This window comes from Macaca mulatta, chromosome 20 (assembly GCF_049350105.2).
Source record: "Macaca mulatta isolate MMU2019108-1 chromosome 20, T2T-MMU8v2.0, whole genome shotgun sequence".
In the NCBI taxonomy this organism is placed as follows: domain Eukaryota; kingdom Metazoa; phylum Chordata; class Mammalia; order Primates; family Cercopithecidae; genus Macaca; species Macaca mulatta.
The window spans coordinates 80,355,967-80,370,718 of NC_133425.1; the positions used below are offsets into that span (position 1 = coordinate 80,355,967).

The 14,752-nt window shown below is 48.9% G+C and overlaps 1 protein-coding gene and 1 long non-coding RNA gene across 9 annotated transcripts in view; one reads left to right on the forward strand and one right to left on the reverse strand.

Annotated features, from left to right (window-relative positions):
* ZDHHC7 (zinc finger DHHC-type palmitoyltransferase 7) overlaps nucleotides 1-14,752 on the reverse strand; it is a 58,285-nt gene that overhangs the window by 7,937 nt on the left and 35,596 nt on the right. For all 8 annotated transcript variants that reach the window (XR_013412275.1, XR_013412276.1, XM_077987037.1 and 5 more), the window contains 2 exons: nucleotides 14,005-14,090; nucleotides 8,328-8,659 (listed from right to left, as the gene is read on the reverse strand). Coding sequence is in view for 6 of the 8 variants with exons in the window: in XM_077987037.1 (XP_077843163.1) it covers nucleotides 8,328-8,642 (315 nt within the window). In the remaining 2 variants the exon portion in view is untranslated. The remainder of the gene's footprint in view (nucleotides 1-8,327; nucleotides 8,660-14,004; nucleotides 14,091-14,752) is intronic.
* Nucleotides 100-14,122, forward strand: LOC144338282 (uncharacterized). The gene is made up of 2 exons (XR_013412280.1): nucleotides 100-345; nucleotides 11,963-14,122. It is a non-coding gene; the product is annotated as an uncharacterized LOC144338282 (long non-coding RNA).

Below are 14,752 nucleotides of genomic sequence, written 5' to 3' on the forward strand. Positions count from 1 at the left end.
AACAATCTCAAAAAGGACTTTAACTTCGTGTTGCTAAAGTGACGTGATACTTTTGTCTCTTGGCCAACTTCCTCAAAGGCATTTACACACAAACCTGGAGGTGGCAGCCCAGACCACCTGACCCGATTCATGTCTGGCAACGAGGCCGCCCAGCAGGAGCAGCACCAGAAACTCGAACGTGCATCCGTCTGTGCCCCAAGTGCCAGAGGAGCTGGACAAGATGAGCGATGGTGAAGCAGTGGAAGGAGGAGTCGGGGAGGTCGTGAGCTGATGGTAAGGGGCAGAGCTGAAAGCCACGAGTCACCCTACCAGCACCACGTCAACTGAGGACCCGATGTAGGGAAGGTGAGGCCAGAGCTGGCTGCAACAGCAAAGGCTTTTGTTCTTTGGGCAGTGGAGATATATCAAAACCATGTTTGTGGGAGACAATTCTGGGAGCTGTGGCGGGGTGGAATAAGATAGGCAGACCTGCCTGGGGGGTTCCAATGCCTCAAGAAGAGGAACAAGGCCTTGTGTCTGCTTCTTAGCCCAGAGTCTGCATTTCACGTAGAAATCACAGGTCTGGAGAATGAGACCCACAGACATTGGGAACAGCAGTCGGGGCTGCAGTGGTTGTGCAAAGACAGGGGATATAGGTGGGGTGCAAATGGAAGGTGGGAGCTAACAGCCTGGGAGATGGCAGACGTGGTGAAGGGCTCTGCCAACAGCAAATGGCCCTGCTGGAGCTCCTTAAAATGCAGGTGCCTGGCTGGGCTCGGGAGCCACAGATCTGAATCTCTGCAGGGTGAGGGTTGACATCCAAATTTTAGAAAGTTCAGCAGGTGAGCGCCCTGCAGAGCCAGAGACTGCGGCCCTCTGGATTCAGGGCTCACAATGGGCCAGAGCTAGAGCCTCGGGCAGCACAGGCAGGGGCCCCAGGAGGGGCTGCAGGGCAAATGTGAGCGTTCACTGCCCAAACCTCCCCCGAAGTTTACTTCCTCCAAACAAGGCCCCGTCAGTCCCGTGGCCCTAATATGGGGAAGCTGTTTTGGTCAAAATCAAAGTGTTTCCTAACACACTGCCTCCTCAAAGAAGTTAGAAAAGGGTTTAAACTCATCTTTGAAAACTTAAATCAGAATCAGTAAAACATTTTACTGGCCGGGCACGGTGGCTCACGTCTGTAATCCCAGAACTTTGGGAGGCTGAGGTGGGTGGATCATGAGGTTAGGAGTTCAAGACGAGCCTGGCCAAGATGGCAAAACCCCATCTCTACTAAAAATACAAAAATTAGCTGGGCGTGGTGGCGGGCACCTGTAATATCCCAGCTACTCAGGAGGGTGAGGCAGAAAACCCAGGAGGTGGAAGTTGCAGTGAGCTGAGATAGTGCCACTGCACTCCAGCCTGGGCCACAGAGTGAGACTCAGTACCCCCCCACCCCTACCCCCCCAAAAAATTACATTCCACAATTTGGAGTCTTTTGTTGTTGTTATTGTTTTGAGACAGAGTCTCGCTCTGTTGCCCAGGCTGGAGTGCAGTGGCGTGATCTTGGCTCGTTGCAACCTCTGCTTCCAGGATTCAAGCGATTCTCCTGCCTCAGCCCTACCAAGTAGCTGGGATTACAGGCACCCACCACCACACCCGCCTAATTTTTTGTATTTTTAGTTGAGACAGGGTTTCGCCATGTTGGCCAGGCTGGTCTCGAACTCCTGACCTCAGGTGATCCAACCGCCTCAGCCTTCCAAAGTGCCAGGATTACGGGCATGAGCCACCACACCCGGCCTGGAGTCTTTAATCAACTTTCCTCCAGCAATCTAGGGATCTTAACACTGCTTTGATTTATAAAATCCCACAATGTTGCATATATGCCTCACGTGACAGCTGAGTGTTATAAATCTCCTCAATAAGAGGAAATGGGCCAGATTTTAAAACTGCAAACACCGTGATTTTATGAGCCATGCATGCACTTTCCCGCAGCAGCAAATATGATACGATGTGGCACGATACTTCTGGAAAGTGGCCACCCCAACGCTACCCCAGTTTTTGGTCACTTATGAGCAAGGAAAGGCATTTCGAAGGGGTAGCCAAGTACGCACTGGGTGATCCTCAGGGACCTGAGACTGTGGGATTTCAGGCACTTGCTGGGTCCAGGGATTCCTTTTTGTTGCTCAGAACCCTGACAGTGAACCCAGGCAGACAATGAAACTCTTCACGGGCATGGTCTCCTGGGGATTTCATGGAGGGGTTCCATCCACCTGAGGCCCCAAGTCTATCACTTACATTTTCATCCTGAGCCTTTCGAGGTGTGGTTTGACAGAAACAGAGACCATATGCAGAGGGGGTGTGCATGGCTGCACCATCTCAAAGGGCCTTGCCCGGATGTGCCCATGACAACAGCCGCAGGGGCTGGAGCACCATCTCCTCTGCACCCATGGGGCGTTGTTCTTCCCACCAGAACAAACCTTCCAAGTAATTGAGCACATTCCTCAGTTCCCATTTTAACCATTTTCGGGAGGTTTTTTCTAAAACACTTCTTGAATGTTTCCCGCCCATCTTCCTGTGGGACTGACCACAGGCTCCAGGCCATAGGATGCCTTCAGGCTCCTTCCTCCCACCCCAAACACCTGGCTGCCTCCCTTCAGAGGTGCTCCCTGATTGGCTGTTCCCTCTCATGGTGCCCCTGCCCATATCCCACTTCCAGTCTGCCCTGATGAGACAAAGCAGCCAGTCAGGCCCGGGCAAAGCACACACTGCCACCTCGCCCTTCCAGGGCAGTTAGGCTTTGCAGAGCATGCTTCCTGTCCTCTCTCCACTGCTCTCCACCCCAGCTCCCTATCATGCATTCTGGATCCCCAGGGCCTAAGGGGCAGGTAAGAATGGGGCTGGGCCTGTGGATCTGCCTCCTAATTTATGGAAAATGCTGGGGAGGAGGAACATGTCAAAACCCAGTACAGGGATGTCAACTGCAAACAAAGAACTGTGTTTCTTCAACCTAAACCCCAAGAGAAAAAAAGAGATTGCAGCAACCACACAAATTAATTAAAAGAGATGTTATAGACATATAAACCAATCACATTGTGTGGATCCTTATTTGGATCCTGATTCAAGGGAAAAAAATTATAAAAGAATTGAGACAGGCCACTCACGGTGGCTCACACCTATAATCCCAGCACTTTGGGAGGCCGAGGCAGGCGGATCACTTGAGGTCAGGAGTTCAAGACCAGCCTGACCAACATGGTGAAACCCCGTCTCTACTAAAAATACAAAAATTAACTGGGCGTGGTGGCACATGCCTATAATCCCAGCTACTCAGGAGGCTGAGGTGACAGAATCGCTTGAACCCAGGAGGTGACTGTTGCAATGAGCCGAGATTGGGCCATTGCACTCCAGCCTGGGCAACAGAGTGAGACTCTGTCTCAAAAAAAATTGAGACAATTGAGGGAAGCTGAACTCTAACAGGATAGATGGTATTAAATATTGTATTGCTTTACATGAGCTACCAGTATTGAAGTTATATTTTTACAAAGAGCCCTTTTAAAAGATACACACATTTACAAATGATACGAAAGAATGAGTGAGATTTAGGTGGGTTATCTGGGCAGGGAACAGCATGGGCGAGGCCACCCTGTGAGGTGGTGACAAGCTCAAGGTGGAGTGCTCTTTTCTTCCTACCGTGCACATTTGGAATTTCCCATAAGAAGTGAAATTGTCAAGGCCGGGGCTCTGGAGACAGACAACCTGGTTCAAATCCCAGCCTGGCCTCTTACTGGCAGTGAGGTCTCATGTTCTCACACGGATGTTCCGCCTACGTCCCAGCACTGCTGTGAGGGTGGGAGGAAAGCATGCTTTTGGCAGAGCTCCTGGACGGCAGCCGAGGCCCCATGAAGGGTACCTCTGGAAGGCACTCGCACAGCTGCCGAGAAGGCTCACGGGCATCCACGGGGCTGGCCCTGAAGACACAGGCTCCATCAGGTGAAGGGATGCGGGGCCCGGGGCCGTGGGTGGCCTTCCTCCCTCCCAGCCCTCTCACGATCCTAAAGTGAAGCTTGGGATCAAAGTCGCATCCTTCCACAGCAGGGTTCATTGCCCTATCAGCAGGCCTCCGACCCCATCTTCCCCTCCACGCCCCACTCAAAGCACCAGTGACTTTCCGCAAGTGACAATACAAACCCAGGCCAATCCCAGCAAGGATTGGTCCTATTGGTTTAGAAAAATGACATGAAGTCCCACTGGGGTATCTGCCCCAACCCCTTAACTGTTCAGTTCAGAGGTGATGTGATGGTTCTAGTTCAGCCTGGACTGGACCCTGGTAGGGTAAAGACATGATCTGTGGACAGAAGAAATCAACTCCCCACTGGGAAGACAGAGATGACACCTGACCCTCCTGGGCCATGCCCACTCTCCCCTTCAGAACAGTAGAGCTAGACATCAGTGACTGCCACTCCACCTGCTCTGGGGACTGCCCTTCTTCCCTGGGCAGCAGGAAAGCCAGGACTCAGACAAAGCCTGAGGGCAGCTGCCAGCCTCTCCCCTCTGTCCACCTGCCAGCAGCCAAAGGCGTCCTTGCCCTGGGGCTCTGCATACTCCCCCTTCCTCAGTTTCATTTACAGTGACTCCTGGCGGTTTCTGTCACTTGTCACCAGAGTCCTAATATGTGACATGGGTTAAACAGTGACATCCAAATAGACAAAGGACTCAAGCAGACATTCCTCCAAAGAAGACACAAATGACCAACAAGCACATGAAATGATGCTCAACATCGTTGGTCATCAGGCAGATACACAGCAAAGACAGATACGGCGTCACAAAAGAAGGGCAATAATGTGTTGAAGACGTGGACACACTGCAGGTGGGAATGTAAAATGGTGTGGACGCTTCGGTGTTTGGGTTTTTTTTTTTTTCCATTCCCTTCCCCACAATTTTTTTTCCCCTTTTTCTTTTTTTCCCCCAGACACTTTAGAGAATACTTGGCAGTTCCACAAAAAGTTAAACATAGAGTCACCATATGTCCCAGCGACTCCACTCCTAGGTATATACCCAAGAGAAATGAAACATGCATCCACACAAAAACTTACACGACTGTTCAGAGCAGCATGATTCGTAACAGTCGAAAAGCGGAACTTGCCCAAATGCCCATCAACTAACGACGGTTATAAGCGAGACAGGTCCGGCCAAAGCATGGAATATTATTCAGCCCTAAACCAAACGAAGCACTGATCATGCCACAGCACGACGGACCCTGAAAACACAATGCCTAGTGAAAGCCAGGCACAAAAGGTTACAGATGAGATGACTATGAAAGTCCCTGAACAGGCAAATTCCACAGAGACAGCAGATGAGTGGTTGCCAGGGGCAGAGGGCATTGGGGGGGAGGGGGCTGGGAAGTGATGGCTAAGGGGTGTGGGGTTCCTTTCTGAGGTGATAAAAAATGTCCTAAAACTGACTAGGTGATGGTTGGACACTCTGTGGATGCACTAAACACCACAGACTAGACACAAGGATGGATTTAGTGCTATATGAATTAAATCTCAATCAAAACACCCCTGACATCCAAGATCTCCAACTTCTCCCTCAGAATGTTCCATTCAACATTCTCTGCAGTAATACGACAAGCAAAAGAAATCTGCCCCCCAGGGCGGCAGCATGCCCTTGCACACACCTTCTACCCCGACTTCCTGGCTGCCTCCAGTTCTCCAGGCTTCTGGGGCCTTTTCCCCAGGAGCAGGAGCTGGACTGCTGAGTAGCTGTAGAGTCCAAGCACAGAGGAGAAAGGGGCAAACTGCTGAGGAGTCCCAGCCAGGCTGACCCTCCCCCGTGTCCCACCCCACACTCACAAGCAGGAGGCTTTGCACAGACTCGGTTCCCTCACCACAACTGCCCACAAGGGTTGGGTCCAGCCCAGTTTTCACTGTGTGGGCAGATGGTCAGAAGTCACTGGATTTTTCCTACAAGGCAATATTCCAGTAAAAATCGCTGAGCTGGACCTGGCCCTGTAGCTGGCCCTCTCCTTAGTCAAAGTGCCTGGGCACTTTGCTTGGGCAACAAGCAAGGAGTTTTGCTGCAGCCAAGGAAGGAGAGGGCAGAGACCCACAGGGATCAGGAGCGGGGTCTGGCTCCTAGAGGGAGACTTGCTGCGTAAAAGGAAATGATGACACAGCCTTTAATTATCTGAAGGCACAAACCCGTCAGAGAAGAGACTCGGTAACGGTCAAAGACTCCACCGTCAGATCAGGCTACAAAGCCACTGGCAGACTTTGCTTCCAAGTTTGTCCCCAAGGTACCACCCCCCAGCTGCCCACTGGGTTGGGCCTGTAATACTGTTCCACTCCCAGGACAGCTGCCCATGACCTCTCCTAGTAAAACAGAAGAAAGTAAACAATGTACATCCAAACCCTGAATAATTAATTCAGATAAAGCAAAGACAGATAAAGCCACATGTAGACCACATTCTGTGAGCTCATCGGTTGTAGTTTATCCTCAAAAAAGAGTCCTCATCAGGCATGATGGCTCACGCTTGTAATCTCAGCACTTTGGGAGGCTGAGGTGGGTGGACCACCTGAGGTCAGGAGTTCAAGACCAGTCTGACCAACATGATGAAACCTGTCTCTACTAAATATACAAAATTAGCCGGACATGGTGGTACATGCCTGTAATCCTAGCTACTCAGGGGTCTGAGGCAGGAGAATAGCTTGAACCAAGGAGGCAGAGGTTGTAGTGAGCCAAGATCGTACATTGCACTCCAGCCTGGACAATAAGAGCGAAACTCCATCTCAAAAAAAAAAAAAAAAAAAAAGTCCTAATTTTATTAACTTCTGGGTACCTTCTTTAGAGAAAGCTTAGAAATAGATGATAGCCCAGTAGATTTTACATTGACAAATGGGGAGTCCCTATATCATGGTTTAAAACCACGGTTTTAAAGCAGTGGAAAGAACTTTTTTCAAATGAAAATCTACTGACTGTTATACCTGGCCTCGCACGCCTGCAGCTGCTGGGCGTCTCTCCTCCGAGCTCTGCGGGGAGCCTGGAACTCACTGACTACAGGTGACGGATGGCTAAGCTGCAAAGATCTGTACAATCGGCCCGAATGCTGTTCCCTGATTGAAGGATGTCTCAAAACTCAGGAACAGCCTCAAAGCCCAGGTGTAAGCTGAACCTGGTGGCCTGCAAGACGTCAGGAACTGGGTGTATTTCACTGTGCTAGGTCTGGCCTATGTTTATTCTCAGCCTAAAGGGAATCTGCTCCCAAAATGAGCTCAGTCCATCTTTCCTGTTCCACACCCATGTCAATCTGTCCCTGTGCACTGCTTCCTCCAACAGGTCAGCCACACCTGAGCACACTGCTAATTATGGAATCCTTCCTCTCTGCTTTTCAGGCAGGTTGAGCCTTTACCTTTTACCAGCTGGCTGAACACAACGTTTGCTTCAGGATTTAGCTGAGACATGACAACGAGAGAACTACAGAGCTAGAAAGAACTTAGGAAAAATATCTAACCTTCTAGCTCAGTGAAGTTCACATAGTTGCTTACAGTCAAATGACAACTGAAAAGACTGGTAAAGTGGTGACACCTAGAACCCAGGCTTCCCAGCTTTCAGTCTGTCCTTGGGAAAAACAAAATATTTAAACTAGAAGGGATTTTAGAAATTACCTAACACAGGCCGGGTGTGGTGGCTCACGCGTGTAATCCCAGCACTCTGGGAGACGGAGGCGGGTGGATCACCTGAGGTGTCAGGAGTTCGAGACCAGCCTGGCAAACATGGTGAAACCCTGTCTCTACTAAAAATACAAAAAAATTAGCCGGGCATGGTGGTGCGCACCTGTGATCCCAGCTACTGAGGAAGCTGAGGTAGGAGAATCGCTTGAAACCAGGAGGCAGAGGTTGTAGTGAGCCGAGATTGCATCACTGTACTCCAGGCTGGGAGACAGAGCGAAATGCCATCTCCAAAATAAATAAATAAATAAATTTAGCACTGGGTGTGGTTGTGCTTGTCTGTAATCCCAGCTACTCGGGAGGATGAGGCACAAGACTCAATTCAACCTGGGAGGCAGAGGTTGCAGTGAGCCATAGTTACACCACTGCACTCCAGCCTGGGCAATAGAGCGAGACTCCGTCTCAAAGAAGAAGAAAAAAAGAAAGAAAAGAAAAAAATTAGCACAATGGGCTAATACATTCCATCAGCATACCATGATATCACTACTATTTAAGCAATGTTTCTTCTCCAGTTATGACATGGAAAAGGCTAGAAGCTTGTGTCCAGGAATTAATAAAAACCTGAGGTCATTCACCACATGGTCTGCGTGTGACACTAGACCAGACACAAGAGAGCCACCCAGCGAGGCAGCCAGTACTCACAGGGTCGGTGAGCATGGTTCTCAGGTGGGACGACAGGGCAAGCACGGCCAAGCAGTTAAAGATGACCCCATTGACCACAGAGTACCAGAAGTCTTTGGAAGGCAGCAGCATGACGAAAGTCACCACGAAGTCTGCATAGGCGACCAGAAGCCACGTCATGACAGCACAGATCATGCCACAGCCATCACGGATGAACCAGACCCGGTCAGCCACGTCAGCCTCGGAGGAGGAGGATGATGAAGAGTCATAGTTGTCATTTTCAGCCAGGAGAGGATGATGCTCGACGTCCCGGAGCCTGTGTCCTGATGGCTGCATGATTTCCCTGACGCACCCTGGGGAGGGGGACGACACAGAGCTGGTGAGGCTCAAAAAGCTCACAAGCTATACCTTAAATATGATGTGTTATGGTTGGTCCTTGGCCATTTCATAAAGTTAGTCTAAATACACACAGTGGGAAAGAAGAACATAATAAGATCTAAATTTTTAAATCTCTGACTTTATTGATTGCTTTACTACAACACAGTGAGTCCCACAGTACAGGTTATGCCTACATACAACAAAACCTATGCCAGCCGTGGCCACAAAGATTCTGGAAAGCACAAGCTAGACGCGAAGTCCCAGCACCAGGTTCCCCGGCAGGGTGGAGAGGAGCTCTGCTGTATCACTGCTGCACTCGCTCCCCAGCCCCACCTGTCCTTCCTCTGCTCAGCAGCTCGCCTCAGTGCTCCCAAGCAGGCGCCCAGCACAGACTTTGGCAAACAGCACGATGAAAGAACGACAATAAGTCACTGGTTCTCTATTCATCTTTACACCGCCTCATACACACTGACCTCATCGGTCTTACCTGTTTCTTCTCAATTTGATTCTCAGTTTATCCTCACTTCTCTGTGATGTTTTTGGAGCAGGCTCCCATTTTTATATCTCTGTTCGTTGACACTCTATCCTGCTTCTAGAATGCCCTTCATCTCTATCTTTTTTTTTTTTTTTTTTTTTTTGAAACCGAGTCTCATTCTGTTGCCCAGGCTGGAGTGCAGTGGCGCGATCTTGGCTCACTGCAACCTCCATCTCCCGGGTTCAAGTGATTCTCCTGCCTCAGCCTCCTGAGTAGCTGGGATCACAGGCGCCTGCCACCACGCCCGGCTAATTTTTTTGTATTTTTAGTAGAGATGGAGTTTCACCATATTGGCCAGGCTGGTCTCAAACTCCTGACCTCAGGTGATCCACCCACCTCAGCCTCCCAAATTGCTGGGATTACAGGCGTGAGCCACCGCACCCAGCCTCTATTTTAATCTTCTAAAAGTTTCCTGTTTTTGTTATTTTTGGGAACACAGTCTCCCTCTGTTGCCCAAGCTGGAGTGCAGTGCCACAATCACAGCTCACAGACGAGGTCTCACTATGTTGCCTGGGCTGCTCTGGAACTCCTGGGCTCAATCTTCCTGCCTCAGCCTTCCAGAGTCCTGGGATTACAGATAAGAGCCACCATGCCCAGCCTTTCCTTCATTTATTAATCCATTCTTTTGCAAGCCATCCTTTTGACACTTCTAACCTATTCCCCATAGCATCTGATTTCTAAGAACATACAAGATCTAAAGAAACTAAAGAGAAAAGTGGGACCAGGCACAGTGGCTCACGCCTGTAAGCCCAGCATTTTGGGAGGCTGAGGCAGGTGGATCACTTCGGGTCAGGAGTTTGAGACCAGCCTGCCCAACATGGTGAAACCCCGTCTCTACTAAAAAAACAAAAACTAGCCGGGTGTGGTGTCACGCGCCTGTAATCCCAGCTACTCAGGAGGCTGAGGCGGGAGAATCGCTTGAACCCGGGAGGCAGAGGCTGCAGTAAGCCGAGATCACGCCACTGCACTCCAGCCTGGGCAAAAGAGTGAGACTCAGTCTCAAAAAATAAATAAATAAATAAATAAATAAATAAATAAATAAATAAAAAAGTGGGCCAGGTGCAGTGGCTCACACCTGTAACCCCAGCACTTTCAGACGCCAAGGCAGGTGGATCACAAGGTTACAAGTTCAAGACCAGCATGGCCAAGATGGTGAAACCCTGTCTCTACTAAAAATACAAAAATTAGTCAGGCACAGTGGCAGGCGCCTGTAATCCCAGCTACTCGGGAGGCTGAGGCAGAAGAATCGCTTGAACCCAGGCGGTTGGAGGTTGCCGTGAGCTGAGATTGCACCACTGCACTCTAGCCTAGTGACAGAGCAAGACTCCCTCTCCAGGAAGAAAAAGAAAAAAGTGCACTTTTCCTGGTAACTATTTTGACTGCTTCTTTGATTGCACACCCTTCTCTTATCGGTGTTTGCTCTGAGAGCTATAATATCACAGATAAAGAGCCAGGGAAAGGAAGAGACAGTCAATTTCGCCTTAGCTTTCCCATGGGGAGAAAACACTGACAAATATTATAACGAACTGACCCTGGCACTTTCTCAGAGCAGGAGCGCTCCTCATGCTTTAAGCAGGCAGAGTGCAGAAACCTGGCTTCTGAAATGCGAATAAAGGAGAGTAATAAGAATGTTCTCAGAGGTCAGGCCACTACAACTGAGTAACAGCACTGGGTGCTGTTTTTCAAATCTGGGTGTGACTTTTTCTTTTCTTAAATGCAACTGGAACACAGCAATTATGAAAATATTTGCCGAATGAACATGTGGTGAGGGTTCATTTGCCAAATACTTTACAAAATTTCCTCTCGATACAAAAATGCTGACTGGTACCAGAGCAAAATGAAATTGTTTTCCAAAGTCAGTAAAATAGCCCTATTTTTCAATCAGATAAAAGCAGCTTTAAAAAATGTTTAAGGCTGGGTGCAGTGACTCACATCTGTAACCCCAGCACTTTGGGAGACTGAGGCAGAAGGATCATTTGAGCCCAGGAGTTTGAGATCAGCCTGGGCACCAGAGTAAGACCTCATCTCTACAGAAAATAAAAATTAGCCAGGCATGGTGGCTTGCGCTGTAGTCCCACCTACTAGGGAGGCTGAGGTGGGAAGACTGCTTGAGCCTGGGAGGTTGAGGCTGCAATGAGCCATGATCATGCCACTGCACTCCAGCCAGGGTGGCAGAGAGACCCTGTCTCAAAAAATAAAAATAAATAAATAAATGCTTAAGGCCAAGTGTGGTGGCTTACACCTGTCATCTCAGCACTTTGGGAGGCCAAGGTGGGAGGATCTCTTGAGCCCAGGAGTTTGAGACTGACCTGAGCAACATGTGAAGACCCAATCTCTATAAAAAAAAAAATTTTTTTTTCATTAGTCAGGTGTGGTGGCACGCACCTGTACCCCTAGATGTGTGGGAGACTGAGGTGGCAGGATCGCTTGAGCCTGGCAGGTTGAGGCTACGGAGAGCCACGATCCCACCACTGCATTCCAGCCTGGTCAACGGAGTAAGATCCAGTGTCAAAAAAATTGTTTTAATTTAAAAAAATTTTTAAATAAGCATTTAAGTGAAATAGAAGAAACTAGAGATCAAACGAATTTGGATGGACCCCTTAGCCAGCCATTCCTTCAGCATTTTCTGAACCGACGTCTTCCGGATCTGTCTGCTCAACATCCCCTGCAAACACCTTTGCAGCGCCCATTTCCTCTACATAAACCCCATTCACCTGCAGAGCCTAACTTTTCTCTCTTCTAGGCAAGCCACCCTGAAAAGGGAGTTCTCTTTCTTCTGAGGAGCAATTTGTGAAGGGGTCTCTAGACATCAGATGTGACCATCTGGACATGAAGGCTGAAACTGCTTCTGCCTGCACCACTTGTAAAAGCCTGACTGTCAGGGGGCTGAGAAAGTACCTGGAAGTTTCTCTGCCTCTGCTGAAGCCCTGGGCACGCTCACCAGCTCTCCCTCCCGGGTACTTACCACTTGCTACCCAAGAGCTCTTGCAGGTTCCACCTCCCTGCCTGATGTCAGCCCCTCCAGGGCGGTCTGGGTCTCCTCCCGCTCTGTTCCCCTTGTGCCTGGCATGCTGTCTGGCGCACAGCAAGGGCATGTTTGCTAAAAGGCAGACGTAACAAAAAGCAAGCAGTCCCTCTCTCAGATTCCAATCACCTCCTGCTGATTTCCATCTAAGTTTCTTGGTGAATCATATCTGTGGGCCTGGGTACATCAAGGCCGTAAGCTGAAAAATTCCTCTGACCAGAACCGTTTTGCTTTATGTTGACTTCTCTAATAGGACACATTCCATCAGAAAAGGAAGGGTGCTTGCCAGGCAGTAAAACAAGCTGTACTTTTGTCAGAGCGCAATGTTTGGGCAGTCTGAGCTCTCTCCAGAAAGCAGGGCCCCTTGAAAGTCTTCTAAAGGCAGACATGTGACACCTGAGCCAGCTCAGCTCTGCCTTCCCAGTTCAGGTCGTGGTGAGACCTCCATGGAGTGCAAGATGCTGCTGTGGCTCCATGTCTGACCTGGGGGTGCGGATGGGCAGGCACCGCTGTGTAAGGAGAGCGCCCACAGACACCGAACACTGGCCATGGCAGGACGTTCCCATAAGCACATATTAGGGTGACGTGTAACACTTGAGGGCTTTAGTGCCCTATCTATAAGATCCGTTAGAAGTCAACAGGAAAATAACATAAGATCCAAAAATCCCTTTATTTTCAAGAAAGCAACAAACAAATATCGCAAGGTTAGGCTGGACAAATACAGCTCTCAGTAACAAAGTGCACTCGCATCTCTGAGTCACTGTATTTACACTTGAGTAATGCAACAGGAAGGGAGGGGAAGAAATGAAGAAATCATTCCTTTACATGGAACCCTAATCTAAAAGCAAACAGCACAGCCATTTGAGATGCGGTATTAAAATGCACACACTCCTTAGGAGTAAGGGCACAGCCTTATTCTGCACTGAATTCCAAAACCACTGTTGACTTCATACTCAAGACAGTTTCTGAGGGAACCCTGAAAACACTGGGCACTGTCACACAGATGTCCCAGCACCACTTTTCTACTCCAAGGGCCGATTTAATGGGATTTTCTCAACACTCCTGAACCTAAGCTCTTTATCAGCACATTAAACAAAGCCATTTCCCAGAACACCAAAAGCAACACTACAAATCTCCATATTTAAAGGGACAACCACACAAGCAAAAAACTTTTCATTTCAGGCCAGGCGCAGTGGCTCATGCCTGTAATCCCAGCACTTTGGGAGGCTGAGGCGGTTGGATCACTGGAGGTCAGGAGTTCAAGACCAGCCTGGCCAACACAGTGAAACCCCATCTCTACCAAAAATACAAAAATTAGCCGGGCATGACGGTGGGTGCCTGTAATCCCAGCTACTAGGGAAGCTGAGGCAGGAGAATCGCTTGAACCTGGGAGGCAGAGGTCGCAGTGAGCCAAGATCACACCACTGCACTCCAGCCTGGGTGACAGAGCGAGACTCCGTCTCAAAAAAAAAACCAAAACAAAAGAAAAAAAAAAACCCTTTCCATTTCAGGTGTAAAGCGGGGTATTCCCCTCATTTTGTAATACTGGCCAAGAACTCATCAATTCAATTCATGGAGTCCCCTCCACAGACACACCCTCCTTTTAGGACAGGAAGGCCGTGGCTGAAAAGGAAGGCAGGTCTGTTGGCCTTTGCACCACGCCTCTGCTTTGCCACATGCACAGGTTACCTTTTTAGTAATATACAATTGTCAGCTGGGAGAAAGGAAAGTGATTAGACCCTAAATAATCATACTCTTACCTCACAAATTATTTCTAAACATCACTTGAACATTTTGTGCCTTTTCTTCAGGATCTTAAGGTGCATACTGTCCTATGTGATCGGATCTGAAAGAGAATAAAATCTGATTAGAAAAAGTGATTTATGACAAACGTTGTATCATATTTCTTAGGGTATGATTTTTGGAGTGTATATAAGCAACGTAACATTTGACGCATCAAGTTCTGTCACTCACAACTATCCTTAAGTATGAAATCATTGCTCTTCTAAGTTTTGATTACTAGGTAAATTCACAATCCTGGAAACCAAGTAATTTATTTTAAATATTTCCATTCACCCTCCTACTCTTTTAGCCCCAGCATTAAATACAGATCTATAAGCTAAAATCCCTCCAGAAAAATCCCCTAGGGCAGACCAAATCTGGCTAGCCTGCACCTCTACTGTAGATAAGCTGATTTACTGGCCACATTAAAGGAATCACAGAACAGAGAGACAGAGCCCATGTGGCAGGAGGGGTGGACTGGAACAGCAGGCCCTGCTGTGGGAGGGGCGAGGAGATGAAGGAAGAAACTGGAACCCAGTGAGGGCCATACAATGAGAGCAGAGACTCCCGGAGCGTATCTCCCACGTGGTTCCCCGAACCCTGACAGGTGGGAGGGTCAAGGAATCCTCTCTAGCACTAACAGGACCCAAGAAAAAGGTCTAAAGACTCTGCGATGTAGGGAAAACCCAAGAAACAGGTCAGATTCACTGTCAGACCTCCCAAAGT